The sequence below is a fragment of the Pelodiscus sinensis genome, chromosome 3, assembly GCF_049634645.1.
Source record: "Pelodiscus sinensis isolate JC-2024 chromosome 3, ASM4963464v1, whole genome shotgun sequence".
NCBI classification, from domain to species: Eukaryota; Metazoa; Chordata; order Testudines; family Trionychidae; genus Pelodiscus; species Pelodiscus sinensis.
This window is the reverse complement of record NC_134713.1, coordinates 6,436,125-6,450,633: the sequence shown is the minus strand read 5'-3', so window position 1 is coordinate 6,450,633 and position 14,509 is coordinate 6,436,125. Positions and strand designations below refer to the sequence as shown.

At 53.5% G+C, this 14,509-nt stretch overlaps 1 protein-coding gene across 4 annotated transcripts in view; it reads right to left on the bottom strand.

Moving 5' to 3' along the window:
• EFR3B (EFR3 homolog B) overlaps positions 1-14,509 on the bottom strand; it is a 159,556-nt gene that overhangs the window by 120,928 nt on the left and 24,119 nt on the right. Inside the window, exon 1 of one of the 4 annotated variants that reach the window (XM_075923304.1) lies at positions 1,964-2,110. The exons of 2 other annotated variants lie outside the window; for them this stretch is intronic. In XM_075923304.1, coding sequence (XP_075779419.1) covers positions 1,964-2,054 — 91 coding nt within the window. In that variant the 5' untranslated portion in view covers positions 2,055-2,110. Of the gene's footprint in view, positions 1-1,958; positions 2,111-14,509 lie in introns of those variants that run through there. One more of the 4 variants, XM_075923306.1, reaches the window with a different exon arrangement.

Below are 14,509 nucleotides of genomic sequence, written 5' to 3'. Positions count from 1 at the left end.
ACTTGGCAAGCAAGCATGGAAGTGCGGGCTTTTAAACTCCACCAGATTAGCAGCACTGCCAATTGGGCTCCCCCCTGCCCGTGAACTAGAGTGGGCAGGTCCCACCTGGTATTTTATACAGCAGAGTCAGCTGGGACTTTTTGGAGACCCTCAGTCCTTGCAACCCCAGGGCTCTTTATCCCTGGAACTAGCCCTTTTGGTCTGGTTTTCAGAGGTGCTGGGCACTGGCAGCTCCAGCTGCTCCCAATCAGAGTGAGGGCTCCCCTAGGTCTCCAAGCTACAGTGACGTGCCCCTTTATAAGTGACATAAGAACATAAGAACGGCCGTACTGGGTCAGACCAAAGGTCCATCTAGCCCAGTAGCCTGTCTGCCGACAGTGGCCAGCACCAGGTGCCCCAGAGAGGGTGGACCGAAGACAACGATCAAGCGATTTGTCTCCTGCCATCCCACTCCAGCCTCTGACAAACAGAGGCCAAGGACACCATTTTATCCCCTGGCTAATAGCCTTTTATGGACCTAACCTCCATGAATTTATCCAGCTTCTCTTTAAACTCTCTTATAGTCCTAAGTGGCTGGGAAAATAAATCTGCAGCTAAACTGCAGAGTTCAAATCCCAGGCTGGATCCAGCGCCTGCCTGGGGAGCAGGTGCAGAGGGAATATCCCAACATCCCACAAGACCCCAGCCCCTCCGGGGGTAAGAGTGTTGCCTCTCGGAGGAGTCAGGGTTTCAGGGCATCCTGGGCAGATGCAGAGCAGCGTTAGAAATGCTGCGAGAGCTCCGGCAAATCAAGGCGCAGCTTCGGCCAGCCTGCTTCCACCTGCTGGTGCAGCATCCCCCAGGAAGCCAGCAGGCCTGCAGAGACACTCAGGCTGGCACGGACAGCAGACACCTTCCTATCGCTGAGAAAGCAGGTGCCCTGCCAAGCCAGGCACATGCTGCCCGCATCAGGGTCTCTGGCCTCAGCGAACGGCCGGCGTCCAGGGCCAGGCTCTCCGGTCACCGGGACACTGCTGTGCCCTTCAGCAGCAGGTTTCATCTAAAGAGCTCAGACAAAAATTGTCGACTTAGGCTCCCAACATCCCAGGGGGGTGGGGAACCTCACCTCGGCCCGCCTAGCGCCTACCCCGAAAAGCGCAGGCACAGAGAGGCAAAGCAACTGGCCCACAGCCGCCAGCCAAATCAGCCCCACACCCAGGGCAGTGCCCAGGGGGCCTGCCGGTCCCGCAGCCCGAGGGCACAAAGTCCTTCCTGGTTCCTCTGCCAGCCTCCCAAACATCACCTGCTTTGGGAGACTGCCCCTCCCGCGAAGGCATCCCTACTAGCCCATGCCAAGCCCAGCAGGGAACCCAGCCAGCCCGGGGTCCCAGCCACTCCCGGAGCGTTTACACGAGCCAGAGCGGCCCCACGAGAGTTCGGATTCTCCTCCGGGCGCCCGAGTGTGAGTCAACTTCGCCACGCGCCGCCCAGCCGCAGCAGCCGCCGCAAGGAAAGCGCGGAGCGGAGCCAAGAGCCCGGCTGGTTCCCCTGCCTCCTCTGCCGCGGCCGGGGGCCCGCAGCATGTGGCTGGGAAGCGGAGCCGGGACGATCGGGCTAAGAGCGGGGGGTCCCGCAGCGCCCGGCCAAACCAGCTGCCTCCTCCCCTGCTGAGCCGGCCCCGCAGCCACTTCCAGGGACCGGGCACGGAGGCAGCCCGCACACGGGGCCCTTCCTCCCCGCAGGGCAACGCGGCTCGCTGCCCCGGGAGGGCGCAGATCCACCGGGGGCCACGCGAACCAGAGACCCGGTCCCCGCGCCTCGGCTCGCCCTCCCCAGCCCTGGACGCGGCGCCGGAGCGAGCCCCGAGCGCAGCGGGGGCGCACGGGCAGAGCCACCCGTGCCGCGCACCGCAGGCTCTCGGGGGGCTCCCCAGCCGCTCCCCGCCCGCCGGGTGCGCAGGAGCCGCCCCGCGCTCTCACCGTACATGGCTCCGGCTCCCTGCGGCCCAGGCGCTGCCTCTCATTCACTGGCGCATCGGCCCAGGGGCAGGGACGCGGCGTGGGCGGAGGAAGCATGAATGGAGCGGCGCGAGGCTCATTCACCGGGGAGAGCCGCTCCCGCCCCCGCCCGGGCGGAGCTGTGCAGCCGGATCCCCCAGCGCCGGGCTCCTAGCTCCTCCCACGCACAAAGGGGGGGCATGCACATGCCTCCCCCCCCCACCCGCCGCTGGGCCCCGGGCGCACGCAGCCCTTAGCTCCTCGCAGCTGCCTGCGATCCAATGGAGCCGGGTCCCTGAGGGCGCCCAGCCAGGGAGGACGAGCCCCCCAGGCGCTAGGAGAGCGGAGCTCACTTTCCGGCTCTGCCCCGCCAACCCTACATGACCCTGGGAACGTCACTTGCTCGGGTTTTGCCGGTGCCCTGGCGGTGCAGCGCTGGAATCAGTGCGGTAGGGAGGCTGCGTTGTCTCCAGCCTTAGAGATCTCGCAGAGCAGGTTAGACATAGGGATAGTCCTGCCCTGAGTGCAGCGGGCAGGGAGCCAAGAGGCTCTCCAGGCTCCTGGACAAGGTGGGGGGGCTACTCCCAGAAGGGGCAGACCAGAGCAGCCAGCCCCCTCTTCTCCCGCCCAATCCCTCAGCAGCACAGTGCTCCGGGGGCAATTCAAAGGGTGAGAGGCTCCAGGTGGCACTGCTACTGCAGTAGGGGCGGCTGGAAGCCCCATGCCCTGTTGATTTGCCAGGCCCGGGGGCACTTGGCCCCTTCCCTCAATCAGCAGGCCTGGCCTTGATGACCACTGGAGGTTCCTCCAGTCCTACGTTTCTATGATTCTGGTGCCTGGTGGCTTCTGTCTCACCATCCAGCCACGCCTGGGGCGGGCCGAGCACCTGCAGAGCTGGCTGGAAGTGTAGAGGGGACTCCGTGTCCTAGCCCTGAGATCGGCACAATACTCCTTCCTCAGCCAATGCTGGGAGGATCCATTTGCAAGTGGCCCTGAGGAGCTCAGCTTGGTGGTCTGAAGGAGCCAAAGGACAGAGACTGCAGGTCCCAGGAAGCAATGCACCCTCTTTGCATGACTCTGCACCCACTGAGGCCTTGGATTTAAAAGAGGACAGCCAGGGGGCATGTGGTAGAGCTCGGACTTGTGGGTGGCCTGCAGAGCAACATGTCAACCACTGCTCACTTCCTGAGTCCTGCTGGCTCTTGATTCTGACAATGTCCCCCCAGAACAAGATAGCGCTCCCATGACAGGCCAGAAACCGGCGCAAAGCCGACTCGTGACACCTGTTCTGCAAACTGCAGACCCCAGCTCCGAGTCCTCGGTCTGGCCACTCCCGACCCACTTGGCAGCTTGGCTGAGAAGAGCTTGACCAGAGAGTCACGTGTCCCTATCTTCCGACTTGCTCCTCCTCTCACCAGCAACACGCTAAAAAGCCAGAGAGATGTAACTCTCCTTTAGAGGGGATAAGCCCTGAGTCAGTCTGACGATCCTGTCTGCCTGGCCCAGGTCCACACAAGGGAGTTATTTCGAAATAATAAGCAGAACGTCCACACTACCACACCCGTGATTTTGAAATCACGGGCTGGTTCTTTCGAAATCTGTACGCCTGCTTTCCTCGGGGAAGTACGCTGATTTCAGAATAGTTATTTCAAAATAGCAGTAGCGTGGGCACGCCGCTGCTGCTATTTCAAAATAACGACTCCCCAGAGTCATTTGAAGTAATTACTCCCCAGTGCTTCCTGGGGCTCTCAGTCGAGGTAGCACATCCACAATCCCAGAGCCTGTCTCGGACGTATTTCGGGATTCTCCCATAGTGGGGACATGCTATTTCAATTTTGTTATTTCAGGAGTTATTATTTTGAACTTAGTTATTTCAAAATCATTTCCTAGTGTAGACATGCCCCTGGGGACCACGTGCCATTGAAAATCCAGGCGTTGGTACTCAGGATCATATCTCTCCCTTGCTCGTAACCCATGTGTGGACGTTTGAGGAACCCGTTCTTCTGCCTGCCAAACACTGATTAGTACATTGCACCCCTTCCCCCACACATGTTATCCCTTTTGGTCTTTGGTCCGTCCCCCCCACCACCACCCAGCCCAACAATCCCGCAACCACAGCGCTTCGGCTGCCAAGAGCTCTGTGTGCTTTGCACAGCAGCATCGCGCGTGACGTCTGCAGCAGCCCGGCTCTGGGCACCAGGCTGGCTAACGAGCTGCAGTCACTGCAGGGACAGCAGAAGATCCCATGCCTTTGGTGCAGCACCAACAGCTATTTTTAGTGTCTGGCCGAGAGGGAGTGACGCAGGTTTCCACACCTGTGAGCGTCCCTGTGCAGGTGACCGGCGAGGCTGGAGCCAAATGGGGAAGAAGGGGGGAATTAATTAACGAAGACAGATACAGGTTTGCAGCATTTCAAACCGACCAGCAGTGCTGGATTCTAGCAGTGACTGAAATTCTTGCACCATAGAATGGGGGCAAAGCAACAGAGACAGATTAAGACCCACACACAGACCCCCATGGGCCTCCACCCTGCCTAGAAGACCGCAGAAACAAGACAGCAAAGTTCTCCCTGGGGTGCCGAGCCAACCGAGGACACTCAGCCTGTACATGGCAAGGCAGGAAGAAGCACAATGGCCCAGTGCAAATAAAATCCTGGGATGGTGCATGTCTGAAAATGACTAGGTAGGGGCGGGAGAAGAGGATGAGCTCAGTGGAAATTGACCCAAATGGTTATACGAGGGACCTGGGATCCGGATCAGCAAAGGAGAGAGGCATTTGGGTCTGGGGTTCCTGACTGGCCCTCCTCCTGGTGCAGAAGAAAGTCAATGAAGCCTCCATTTGGAAAGCAGCAAGATGGGGAAACTGAGGCAAGGAGTGACCACATGACTTGACTTTCCCAGCAAGGTGCTGGTTCCCACATCCACCACTCCCCCAACTAGGCCACATTCACTCCCCGTGATGTGTTGGGCTGGCCGTAGCTCACACAGGCCCCACAGCTGCATGGCAAGCTGCAGAGAGGCGCTCTCAGCACTGCCTTACCCTCTTCCCTCAGGAGAAACGAAACCTGAGCAGCAGGCAGTGGGGAGCAGGCTCTGGTGAGCCTCCTCAGGTGGCATGCAGAGCCAGCAAGGCAGGGTTCTCGGCCCCCTTCTCGGATTGGGGCCCAGGAGCTGCCAGGGGGACCCATCCAGCCGACGTGAATGCATCTTGGCCACATTCTTCTAGCCCTGCTTCTGGTGAGGCTGCATGGCTGGTGGAGACACCAACACATTTCTCCCAAGCTCCTTGCTGGAGAGCAGGGTTTGGGCTCTGTGAGCAGCCCTCTCTGAGCATCGACCGTGCGACCCACGGAAAGACAGGGACACACTCACAGCCACGGACCCAGTCCCTGTGGCCCACGGAGCGCAGGGGAATCATCCACTATTGGCGCAACATGGCCAGGCTGACGATTTGATGGCAAGCATGATGGAGGTTCGAGAACAGACAAGGACCTGTGCGATGTGAGCGGGGAGGGGAGCAGGGAGCCAGCTGCTGCTGCGTCACCAAATACCAGTTATTGTAAGAAACTAATGAGGACACCAGTGTTCCCGGTCAGCTGAGCATTTGGGCAGCCAGCCAGGAGAGATTCAAGTGCTGCCCAGCTGAATAGCGCCACCAGCACGTGTTTCTACTCGTGGGGCACATCTGCACGTGCCTGGGTGCACAACACAAAATTTATTCCACCCATGGATTGAAAAAGTGAGAGGGACGCTTGGCTTTTGTGTGTGTAAAAGTTGTAGCAATGGAACTGGCTTCTTTCCCACACCAGTTGTCTTCTGAGAAGGGGAGGGCAGGAATCATACGTCTATGGCCCCAGCACAAAATCTAGTGATCCTAAATGAAATCTCTAGGGCAGACACCGCAGTCATGTAAATATTCTATAATCCTTATGCGACCACCGAGTTCACACTGTATTACCCCCGGGCATCAGCTTTATAGACCGAGAGGTAAACGCAGGCACCACCTTTCAGGCGGTATTTCAGTCAGAGCCAATTAGCTAAGGTCAGCATGGACAGGGGGGCTAGCTCTTCGGGAGCTCTCCCACCGCCCACATCTGAAAGGAAAGGCTGCAGCGAGCGGGATGAACGAAAGGCTGGCCGGCTGTCACCGTCGCCTTGCGGGATCTAACCAGCTGAGGAGTTGAGGGACAAACAGCAGATGGACACCCTCAGCCAGAGACCACGGATCTAAATCTGCCACATCCTCTGCCCACCTGCCTGGCTTTAATTCCCTTCTGGGCTGCAGCTACTGGATGGGGAGAAAGGACTTCGGGCTAAAATCTTGCCCTCCACTGGAAACGGGTCCTGGGCCAGCTGCTTCTGGGACAGACTGAAAAACCCAGCGGTACCACAAAAGCCACCTGCCGTCGGAAACGCTCTGCAGCCGGAGCCTGCAATGGGGAGGACGCTCTCGGCTTGCCCCTGCAGCAGCACTGAGTGCAGACAGACCGCCCAGTGCCCATCCCTCCCTCCCAAGGACAGCGTGTTCCTAGGACACAGCCGGGGGCGGGGGGGAGAAAAGGGGGGAGCTATCCCGAGGAAGCGCCAGCAGCTGCATGCTGTGCTGCCAAACATGACACTGAGATCCAGAGACCAGGAAGAGGTGAGGTTTCCCCCTCTTCCCTCCGCGGGTTCTACCAGCCCCCTGCGCACATGGACCGTGACACCCCTCTGGGTCCTGGTTCATTTCACGAGCCTGGATCAAGCTTTTGTTGGGCCTAGTTCATCCCAACACCACTGTCGGGCCAGAGCTCTGTCTCTCACTTAACTTGCAGGGGCTCTGAGTTATAGCCACGGGGCTTTGCAGGGCCACAGAACACCCCAGCCATGGCTCCTCACTTGCTAGGATGCCTCCTGCTTTCCCATGGAGGCCAGAGAAGGTAAATGGCATTACGCCCTTCTCACAGGCTACGTGCCAAGGGCCAGCTGGTCAAAGTCTGGGCCTCCTGGCTGCCAGCAGACACCGAACACGTAAGGTAAGCTCTGATCCATCGTGAAAATTCATAGCCCTTCCATAGCTCGCATAGAATTTACAAAGGAGGCATCAGTATTCCATAGGTGGGGGAAATGTAGCACGGAGAGAGAGGACCTGCCCCAGACCACAGGTCTTTAGCAGAGCCAGGACTAAAGTGCAGGTCTCCTCGCTCCTGCCTGGGGTCCACAAGGCTACATCTGAGAGGGTGCTGGGGGGGAAGGATGGGGAGCAGGTGTTCAGGACATTAACTTCTCATTGCATGAGGGAACATCTACACTGCAACGCTATTTTGTGATACTGGAGTATCCGAAATAGCTATCCCGCATCTTCACAGCAAGCCCGTTATTTCAGGCTCGCTACTCCGATGTCCCCTCATTCTACGAGGAGTAAGGGATGTTTCGGAATAGCGCTTTATTTCAAAATTTGGTGCTGGGTAGACAGCACCAATGATGAAATAAGCTGTTTTGAAATAGCATTGAAATAAGATATGCAATTTGCATAGCTCAAATCGCGTACCTTACTTTGAGTTACAGTGCTGTGTAGATGCACCCTAAGGGTGTCGCTGAGGAAAGCGCTGGTCCAGGGAGCAATCGGGTACTGGATGCAAACCCATTGATATAAAATCATGAGTGGTGTGGAGAGGGCCGATAAAAGTTATTTATTAGTTCCCAAAATAGAAGAACTAGAGGACACCAAATGAAATTAACGGGGAGCAGGTTTAAAACTAATAAAAGAAAGTTCTTCTTCACACAGCGTGTAGTCAACCTGTGGAACTCCTTGCCAGAGGAGGCTGTGAAGGCTAGAACTATAATAGAATTTAAAGAGAAGCTAAATAATTTCATGGAGGTTAGGTCCATAAAAGGCTATTAGCCAGGGGATAAAATGGTGTCCTTGGCCTCTGTTTGTCACAGGCTGGAGAGGGATGGCAGGAGACAAATCGCTTGATCATTGTCTTCAGTCCACCCTCTCTGGGGCACCTGGTGCTGGCCACTGTCAGCAGACAGGCTACTGGGCTAGATGGACCTTTGGTCTGACCCAGTACGGCCGTTCTTGTGTTCATTGTAGTGGCAGAATTTCTGATCACCGGCTGACGTGGCATGAACAGTGCTGCGGGGAGACGGTTTGCAAAGCAGCACCCACTGACTTAAAGGCCGGCTCTTTTTGCACTTCAGCACTTCTTGAGTTTGGCACCCAGCCAAGATTCTTAAAGAACTAGTTCTTGAATTAAGAGAGGCTGGTTCCAGAACAGTAAGTGCGGGTGGGCCCTTTCTGGATTATGTCCATGCAGTATATTCTTTGCTGGGCATACAGAGCCACACTCCATCACAGTTTTAACTTAATCATAGAAGGGGCCCCAAGAGGATATCAAGTCCAGCCTCCTGCCCTCATGGCAGGACCAAGCACCATCTAACCAGCTCTTAAATATCTCCAATGATGGAGATTCCACAACCTCCCTAGGCAATTTATTCCAGTGTTTAACCACCCTGACAGTTGGGAAGTTTTTCCTAATGTCCAACCTAAACCTCCCTTGCTACAGTTTAAGCCCATTGCTTCTTGTCCTATCCTCAGAGGCCATGGAGAACAATTTTTCTCCCTCCACCTTGTGACCCTTTTAGATACTTGAAAACTGCTCTCATGTCCCCTCTCAGTCTTCTCTTTTCCAAACTAAACAAACCCAGTTCTTTCAACTTCTCTTTAATGCTTTGGATGCTTCTAGTTACACAAGGACAGCTCTCTCTCACCCACAGACGTTGGTGCAATAAAAGATATGACCTCCCTCACCTTGTCTCTCTAATACTCTGGGGCCTGACTCAGCTACAACAACACGGCACACATTTCAGAGGGTCACCATGTTTGACTCTAACTGTAAAAACACCAAAGAGTCCTGTGGCACTTTAAAGCAGTGGCGTAGCGAGGGGGGGGAGGGCAGTTGCCCTTGGGCACCATGCTAGACAGGTGACAATTTAGCAGCGGACGGAAGGTCAGTGCTAGGAGTCCTAGGACCCCGTGTGCGCTGGCCATTTCCACACCTGCAGGAGATCAAAATTGAGCGCGAAGCACCTGGCAGGAGCAATGCACAGGGTGGGCGTTCAGGCTGAGCATGCGCAGAACACAGCTGGCGCACAGGCCCGTCTGCGACTACAACCCCCACAATCCCCTTCACTGCCAGTCGGTCTGAGGCACCGCCCATTGGGCCACCCAGATCCTCACCTGTATCCCGCCCCTCCTAGAAACTGCACCGATTGGCCAGAGGGCATGTCATTCTGGCTAGAAGCGGAATGGCCCGGTCTGCCGGAGGGAGACCCATGTGGCAACGGGACAGACAAGGGGGGAGGTTCCAGCTGGAGGTTGCAGGCTGCAAATTTTGCCTTTGCCCCCAGGTGCAAAACACCCTCGCTATGCCACTGCCTTAAAGACAAACACATTTATTTGAGCGTGAGCTTTTGTGGGTCACAACCACTTTGTCAGATTTCCACTCCATGCAACCAACAAAGTGGCTTTGACCCACAAAAGCTTACGCCCAAATAAATCTTCACAGGACTTGTTGTTTTTACTGCAGATGCTGTTCTCACAGTTCATTTGTAAGCTCATCATCATCCTTCTTCCCTTCTCCCCCACTTGGCTATCACTTCTCCAAACGGTCCAGTTCTCCCAACCTGTTCCCAGCAGTCTGGCCTGCTAGCCCCGGGATACTCAGACGGAGGTGTGGAAGCCACAAAGTGGTTCTTTAACGCGTCACTTACAGATCTTTGCAGCACATGTGTGTGTTTTAATATCTGAGTTACTAGCTAATCAGGATGCTTTTACTATGTTATTAGCGCACTGTGACTGATAAAATTAGAATAGTTGCTCACTGATTTTGGCGAGAGAATTGTCTATAAACTAAATATTTCCCCAGCCATACTGTTTAAATAGGAGTATGTAGTGCTACAGTAAATGACACAGTGAATTCACACTGGTTTGGGGTATCGTTGATTAGGGATGTAAGCGACTAGTTGAGTCACTACTTGACTAGTTGCTTCCCCGCCTCGGTTGCTGCCTCTAATAGAGGTCAATTTCACAACAGAAATAAACTTTTTATTTCTGTTGTGAAATTGACCCATCTCTGCAGATGGGTCAGGGAAAGCAGAGGTGCAGCAGGCGACTGGACGCGAGCCAGGAATCAGCTGTCCCGGCTCACATCCAGTCCCAGAGCCAGGCAACTCTTACTACATTTAAAAGGCAGAGCCTCAGCTCTAGGGGACAGCGTGAGCGGGGTCCGGCAGCCTGACTCCAACTACATTTAAACTGCTGAGCCACAGCGGGGGTAGCAAGCGCTCCCCCCCTTAACGACTAATCAAGTAATCAATGGACATTCCATCAACTACTCAGTTAGCTGATTATCCACATTTTAACATCCTTAATGCTGATGGCTAATTTGGCTCCAGAACCCCAGAGATCCGAGTAGCACTGATCTAGGCCTTTCTATTTCTGTTGTGAAATTAACAAACCACCGTTTTTCTTATACTGAAATGCCCAGAACTGACTTCAGTCATCCAGCCGCAATTGCACCAGCGCCACAAACAACAGATCTGGTCCTCCTGACTCTTCTCCACAACAGCAGCCTCTATGGCTTTCTTGTCTGCACTATAATTCCTCAACAGGTTCGTCTCCACCTGTAGTAGCAATGTTGAATGCTTTAGTGTAGTTTGGGGTTTTTACCATGGTGAGCCTTAAACCCTAGCTTCACTACATGATCTGCCATTGATGCTATAGGTGGAACTGCATTCATTGAGCATTACAGGTCCCTAAAACCCTAATACAGACACAGCCACGTATGAAGCCCTGTCACGTTGCTGAATTGGAGGGAAGCAGCCAGATCGCTGCTGCACCCCTGGGTGGGGGTGTTGGCCCCAGAAATTGGTATAGGGGGGATTGAATGGGGATTGAATTGTTTGTTGATCTTATGTACGCTATTTATGTGAATGTATAATGTCTGTGTGTGTAGGTAGGAATCTGTAATTTGTGTGGAAGCTGAATATTTCTGTGAATGTGGTTAAGCATGGCTATGGACAGGCTGGGTAGCAAAGCCCTGTGGAACAATGGCCCTTGATGGCCCAAAGACACACCTAAAGCAGGAGGGCGGAGACCCAAGGGCTGCCAGCAGAGAGAGGCTGAGGACCAGGTGACCGGCTGAGACCAGAAGAGGCCAGGAAGGAGATAAAGAGGCCATGTGGTCGATGCCATTTGGTTCTCAGCTCAGCACTTCATCCCAGAGGCAGCACTGCAGGGATTGAAGAGCCCGGAAGACCTGTGAACCCATCCTGATCGTAGGATGTGCAATAAGGACTTTTAAACCAGCAGCTGCAACATCTCTGCTAGAGCCTGCATCGAGAACTGGGAGGTTCGGTGCATGTAACGTACTGTACTTTAATAACCTTACTCTCATGCTTTTCTTTCCTGTAATAATAAACCTTTAGATATAGATTCTAAAGGATTGGCCCAGCGTGATTTGTGGGTAAGGTCCAGAGGGTAAATTGACCAGGGATCTGTGGCTGGTTTCTTGGAACCGGACAGAACTTGTTCGGGATAGGTGGGATTGGGTGCTAGGACCCCCCACCTGTGTATAGGCCCGGGGCCATCTGGGGCACGGATATTGCTGGGGTGTCGGAGGGGTTTTGCTCGGGAGGCTTCAGGCAGGCTGCTGAAGTGCTCTGTGAGACTGGTTTGTGGCCTGTTTGGAGAGGTCGCCAGTCAGGGGGACTGTAAAGAGCCCCGGATTTGAGCAATTCGCCCTGAGCGGACGCCCTAAGCTGTGCCCAGACACAGCCCGGTCTGTCACAAGCCCAAAGTCACATTAACTTTCTGCAAGCCAATACCCACTCTAGGGCATCCCTGCACGGACACCGGGGATGGAGGGTGGCACCAAAGAGCTATCATCCCTTTTGCACACTTCTGAGGCTCTGAACTTGGCAGGAGTACAATGAGGAGGAATCCAGGGGGCTCAGCCTTACCTTGTCCCCTGCTCAGAAATGGGTGATGTAACGGCAGAATCCCTTCCTTACTGGGATGATGGAGGAGTGGCTGGGCCAAACTGGAGGTGGCTTGACTTGGTCTCACCCAAACGTGGCCCATTCTGGTTGCTTCTCTCTACACACTTTTGCAGTCCTTCCGCCCAGCCCCCCTCACATCCCTGCCCTAAAGTCTATGGCTCTTTTGTATTGCTTATCCAGCTGGTGCACACATTAATTCTAACACACCAAGCTGCAATGTTATACATCTCCGCACTGGGCGGCTCTTCTAAATCAATGGATGCTTTTCTCACATGTCCTTCTGTAGTGGTCAATTGCAGAAGAACTTTGTACGTGTTAGCTTAGGGGTGGTGAGGCCTGCATTCCTTCCACCCTTTCCCTTTTCCCTATATCTGATGAGCCAGAAGCAAATCTTTGGGAACATACGCCACTTAAGATAAGTATTGTTGCCAGTATAGCAGGAATAAGTATAAGATAATGGTAAAGGGCAAGAACGAATAAACAATTCTGTTTACCCTAACGTACTGATCATGTAAACAGGGCCAAAGAACAAGTAGATCCAGATCAGAACCAGATCGATAACTTAACAGCTAAGCCCTACATCAGCATGTAATGAGTAATCCCTGGAAATTTCCAAACTGCAAAACAAGACAGGGAAAACTATTTAAGGCTGCCTCAGAGCCTAACAAATCGGACTTCACCGATGGGCTTTGGGTACTGGCGTCTTGGAAGACAACCTCCCACTTCGTCTGCAGCCTACCCAGGGTCCCAGGCTTGCAGGAAGGGACGTAAGATATGCCGCTTCTTTGTTATGTTGTTCTTCTAGTTATGGGGCACAGCTGTTAGCTGTCAGGAAATAAACTACTTGTGTTTGACAGATACCTGTGTGGTGTATTTTGTACCTTGAGAGCCCAGTGTCGGAGCTGAGACTTACTCTGGCCGGCTACAGCTTCAGCTCCCACCTTCTGCCACCCCAGGATTTTACATTTAAAGGCAGGGGGAGTTGGTCAATTGCAGGCTTTCCCACTGTTGTGCTTATTGTCCCTAACCAGCTCCCTTCCATTCTGTGGGCCCGTTGCTGAAATTGCTGACACCTTTGTAAGACCATAAGAATGGCCTTACTGGGTCAGAACAAAGGTCCATGTAGCCCATAGTCCTGCCTTTTGACAGAGGCCAAAGCCAGTTGCCCCAGAGGGAATGAAGAGAACAAGGAATCATCAAGTGATCCCTCTTCTGTCATCCATTCCCAGCTGACAAACAAACAGAGGCTAAGGAGACCATTTCTGTCCATCCTGGCTAATAGCCATTGACATTCATGGAGGATAGGTCTGTATCTAGCTCTTTTTTGAACCCTGTTATACTCTTAACTTTTACAACATCCTCTGGCAAGGAGTTCCACGGGTTGACTATGAGTTGCATGAAGAAATACTGCCTTTTTTTGTTTTAAACCTGGTATCTATTCATTTCATTTGGTGAGCCCTATTTCTTATGTTACAGGAACAAGTAAATAACTTTTCCTTATTCACTTTCTGCACACTGGTCAAGATCTATCCCCCTTAGTCTCCTCTTTTCCAAGCTGAAAAGACCCCGTCTCATTAATGTCTCCTCATTGGCAGCCGTTCCAAACCCCTCATCATTTTTGTTGCCCTTTTCTGAACTTTTTCCAATGCCAAGATATATTTTTGGAGATGAGGTCACCACATGTGCATGCACCATTCAAGATGTGGGCCTACCATCGATTTATAGAGAAGCAATATGGTGTTCTCTGTCTTATTCTCGTTCTCTTTCTTGATGATTCCCAACATTGTTTGCTTTTTTGACTGCTGCTGCACACTGAGGGTATGGCTAGACTGTGAGGATCTATCGGAAAAAGATACGCAAAACGTGCTCCATATTTTGTGTATCTTTTTCCAATACTTTGGTTGAAAGAGGCTTTTCCAAAATTTGGCCCATCTAGACTGGGCCAAATTTTGGAAAAAAAGCCTCTTTCAAAAGCCCCCTTCTTTCTCATGGAACGAGGAATACAGGGGCTTCTGAAAGAGCGTGTTTGCTCTTCTGCAAAAAAATCAGTATCCCCCCCCAAAAAAGCCCACAGTCTAGCCATGCCCTGAGTGTAAATGCAGAGGGACTCCACAGCTGTCAGTGGGTGAGACTGGTCAGAATGTCGCCCTGCATCCAACACAAGGCAAATCAGATTGAGTGCCCACTCTGGGGAGATGTGCAACCCGGCCTTGTCAGTAAGGGGTCAAGATCTGCCATAAAATCACAAGACACCCAGGCTATGTCTACACTCGCGGCTTCTTGCGCGAGTAATATGCAAATAAGGCTAAGCGTGGAATATTGCCGAGTCTCATTTGCATACCTAATGAGCCACCATTTTTTTCAGAAGAGGCTCTTGCGCAAGAAAAACCCTCTTGTGCAATGCCGTTACACCTATTAGTTTTCACCCCTTCTTGCGCAAGAGCCTCTTCTGAAAAAAAGGTGGCGCATTAGGTATGCAAATGAGGC